The sequence below is a fragment of the Grammomys surdaster genome, unplaced genomic scaffold (assembly GCF_004785775.1).
Source record: "Grammomys surdaster isolate TR1022 unplaced genomic scaffold, NIH_TR_1.0 344, whole genome shotgun sequence".
NCBI classification, from domain to species: domain Eukaryota; kingdom Metazoa; phylum Chordata; class Mammalia; order Rodentia; family Muridae; genus Grammomys; species Grammomys surdaster.
In genome coordinates this window covers 816,419-820,530 of record NW_021604763.1, presented here as the reverse complement: position 1 = coordinate 820,530, position 4,112 = coordinate 816,419, and the positions used below count along the sequence as shown (strand labels likewise).

The 4,112-nt window shown below is 54.7% G+C and overlaps 1 protein-coding gene across 1 annotated transcript in view; it reads left to right on the top strand.

Moving 5' to 3' along the window:
* Myorg (myogenesis regulating glycosidase (putative)) overlaps positions 1–3,824 on the top strand; it is a 5,896-nt gene extending 2,072 nt beyond the window's left edge. The window contains exon 2 of the mRNA XM_028779117.1: positions 1,262–3,824. Within this exon, the coding sequence (XP_028634950.1) occupies positions 1,324–3,474 (2,151 nt within the window). The 5' untranslated portion in view covers positions 1,262–1,323 and the 3' untranslated portion in view covers positions 3,475–3,824. The remainder of the gene's footprint in view (positions 1–1,261) is intronic.
* The last annotated feature ends 288 nt before the right edge of the window (positions 3,825–4,112 follow it).

Genomic DNA, 4,112 nt, shown 5'->3' with positions numbered 1-4,112 from the left:
CTCTCTCTCTCTCTCTCTCTCTCTCTCTCTCTCTCTCTTTCTGTCCCCCTGGGGAGTTAGGCAACCCAATGACTGTCAGTATGTCTCCCTGTGTGTGCACCTGGCAGGTGCTGTTTCTTTGTTGGACTCTGCCCTGAGGGTTGAGACAGAGTTTGTGGCCTTTTCAGCAGGTTGAGACAAATCTGCCACTGAGACTGAGTTTTCCTGCAGACGTATTTCAATGTTTAGCATACTTTGTGTGGACATGTATATGGGTGGTGGGCATCTGTTGCCTGAAGAGCTAGTAGGCAGAGGGAAGATTATCAAGCTAGATGGCTGAAATCTCCTGAAGCAGGAGACTTGAGGATTTAGGTTACAGAGGGAATGAGCTTGGTAGTCTCAGGATAGGCCTGGCTGGAAATGGAGTCAGAAAGTAGCTGAGCTCACATGTGGTGGTGTGTGCATGAAATCCCAGCTATCTAGAGATTAGGGCAGGAAGATCACAAATTCAGAGCCATTTTTCTGGGCTGCATAGAAAAAAAGCTGAAACCATATCGTACCTTGAGCTTTGATTGCATAGGATATACCCTTTCCCGTGGGAACAGAAAGAAAGATGGGCAGAGAAATGGACCTGGATTGATAACTTAGGGCAAGGTACATTTTGAGTGCTAAGAGGGGCAGATCAGCAAAGCAAGATTCTTCACCAAGCTCCTGACACGGCTGTAATGTTGGACCCCAGTCCCAGTTCCTTCTGACAAACCAGTCTCTGTGACTGAATGTGGCTTTGGGTGTCTTCTTTAATTTCCAGATATCCATCTGGGTAGACTCAAGATCAAATTCCATGACTAAGCTGTTCCCTTTCCTCTGTCTTTGCCTCTGTAGAGGCAGGGGAGCCAGCCTACTGATGGCACTATTAACAGTCTCAAGGAACAGCTGGACCATTCACCCTGTGTTATCTGGGCCTTAGAAGAGTAAGCCCTTCTTTAGCTAGGGCTTCCTCGGGCCTTCTCCAGGGCTGGCTGTGACCCTGGACACTGCCTAGCTTCTCTGCCTTTAATTTTCTACTGAGAAAGGGCAGAAGCAAGCTCATTCACACGGCTCTCTCCATTCACAGAGTTCTAACCAATTTGGCAAGCAGTGGGACCTGAGAGAATCGAGGGTAAGACACCAGCTGTCTTGGACAAGAGTCCTGCCTTTGCCATTTGTCAAGCCCTCTACTAGGCTGCAGAAATGGAAATATCATGGAACAGAAAATTCAGTTTCCTCTCTCTCCCCTTTGCAGACTTCAGCAAGACAGATTCAGATGGGCCCTGGTGTGGCAGTTCCTTCTTTAGCTAGGAACTGATGCCCCAGAACCTTCAGGAGAAGAGCCAGGCCTACCCTCGACAACGAGCCGGTAGCCGTGCAGGCCCTAAAAGTCTCAAAGTTATCCCAGGAACAACCATGTACACTTTCCTGCCTGACAATTTTTCACCTGCCAAACCCAAGCCCACTAAGGAGCTGAGACCTCTGCTGTGCTCCGCGGTGCTGGGACTGCTGCTGGTGCTGGCCGCAGTTGTGGCCTGGTGCTACTACAGCGCCTCGCTACGCAAAGCTGAACGCCTGCGCGCAGAGCTGCTGGACCTGAACCGTGGCGGCTTCTCCATCCGTAACCAGAAGGGTGAGCAAGTCTTTCGCTTGGCCTTCCGTTCGGGTGCTCTGGACCTTGACTCCTGCAGCCGGGATGGTGCCCTGCTCGGCTGCTCCCGAGCGGCCGATGGGCGCCCGTTGCACTTCTTTATCCAGACTGTACGACCCAAGGACACTGTCATGTGCTACCGAGTGCGCTGGGAGGAAACTGCACCAGGGCGTGCTGTGGAGCACGCGATGTTTCTGGGAGATGCTGCAGCGCATTGGTATGGCGGCGCAGAGATGAGGACGCAACACTGGCCCATTCGCCTAGATGGCCAGCAAGAGCCGCAGCCATTTGTCACGAGCGACGTCTACTCTTCTGACGCCGCATTCGGGGGCATCCTTGAGCGCTACTGGCTATCTTCACGGGCGGCCGCCATCAAAGTCAATGACTCAGTGCCCTTCCACCTGGGCTGGAACAGTACCGAACGTTCGATGAGATTGCAGGCACGCTACCATGACACATCTTACAAGCCACCAGCCGGCCGTGCTGCCGCGCCAGAGCTCAGCTACCGAGTGTGCGTGGGCTCAGATGTCACCTCCATCCACAAGTACATGGTTCGACGTTACTTCAACAAGCCATCTAGGGTACCAGCATCAGAGGCCTTCAGAGACCCCATTTGGTCCACGTGGGCGCTGTATGGGCGCGCTGTGGACCAGAACAAGGTGCTGCAATTCGCCCAGCAGATCCGCCAGCATCGCTTCAACAGCAGCCACCTGGAAATCGATGACATGTACACACCCGCCTATGGCGACTTTGACTTCGACGAGGGTAAGTTCCCCAACGCCAGTGACATGTTCCACCGCCTGCGAGATGCTGGCTTCCGCGTCACACTTTGGGTGCATCCGTTTGTCAACTATAACTCGTCGAGCTTCGGCGAAGGTGTGGAGCGTGAGCTGTTCGTGCGCGAGCCCACGGGCCGGCTGCCCGCGCTGGTGCGCTGGTGGAACGGCATTGGCGCCGTGCTGGACTTCACACACCCAGAGGCCCGAGAGTGGTTCCAGGGACATTTACGGCGCCTGCGCTCGCGCTACAACGTGATCTCCTTTAAGTTTGACGCGGGTGAGGTCAGCTACCTGCCCCGGGACTTTAGCACCTACAGGCCTCTGTCTGACCCCAGTGTATGGAGCAGGCGGTACACTGAGATGGCGGAGCCTTTCTTCTCTCTAGCCGAGGTCCGCGTGGGGTACCAGTCACAGAACATCTCTTGCTTCTTCCGTCTAGTGGACCGCGACTCGGTATGGGGCTACGACCTAGGGCTGCGCTCTCTTATCCCTGCGGTGCTCACCGTCAGTATGCTGGGCTATCCGTTCATCTTGCCCGATATGATAGGTGGCAACGCAGTGCCGGAGCGCACAGCTGGCCGCCAAGATGGGCCGGGGCCAGAACGCGAGCTCTACGTGCGCTGGCTGGAGGTGGCCGCTTTCATGCCTGCCATGCAGTTTTCAATCCCTCCTTGGCAGTACGATGCAGAAGTGGTAGCCATCGCACACAAATTCGCCGCTCTGCGAGCCTCCCTCGTGGCGCCACTGCTGCTGGAGCTTGCTGGTGAGATCACCGACACCGGCGACCCCATCGTGCGCCCCCTGTGGTGGATCGCACCCGGGGATGAAACGGCTCACCGCATTGACTCACAGTTCCTCATTGGGGACACGCTGTTGGTGGCGCCGGTGCTGGAGCCTGGTAAGCAAGAGCGCGATGTCTACCTGCCTGCCGGCAAATGGCGAAGCTACAAAGGTGAACTTTTTGACAAGACGCCCGTGCTGCTCACGGATTACCCTGTCGACTTGGATGAGGTCGCCTATTTCACCTGGGCTTCCTGACCCAGCTCAGAACCTAGGAATCTCACAGCCTTCATACAGACTTTTAATCCTGTACCACATGCAAATGGTGAACCCTCAGGAAGACCCCACCTCTATACCATCTAGGAAGTGAGCACTGACTTTAAAGTGTCCCAGCCAACAGCTTTAGGTGAGACCTGAGAGGGGAGGAACTGCACTAGCGCACAATCCTAAGAGCCCCGTCTCCTTGTTCATTCACTCCAGGCTGCAGAAAGCCTCTTCCCTGGGTTGGAGGCCAGAGAATTGAGAGGACAAAGGTCTGTTCTTTCTGTTACACGGGGTCTGGTTTTAAAAGCACAGAGGGAAACCTCCCCACCTCCCCCCCCACCCCCACCCCCGTCTTTGTAGCCATCCATCTTTGTCCTCTGAAGTGAGGAACCGATCCTCTTTAAAGTTCCCAAATCGTTTTCTACCGTATTTAGAAAGTCTACCTTTGGCCGGGCGGTGGTGGCGCACGCCTTTAATATCAGCACTCAGGAGGCAGAGGCAGATGGATCTCCAAGATCAAGGCCAGCCTGGTCTACAGAGCAAGTTCCAGGACAGCCAGGGCTATGCAGAGAAACCCTATCTCCAAAAAACAAACAAACAAACAAACAAAACGAAGGAAGGAAGGAAGGAAG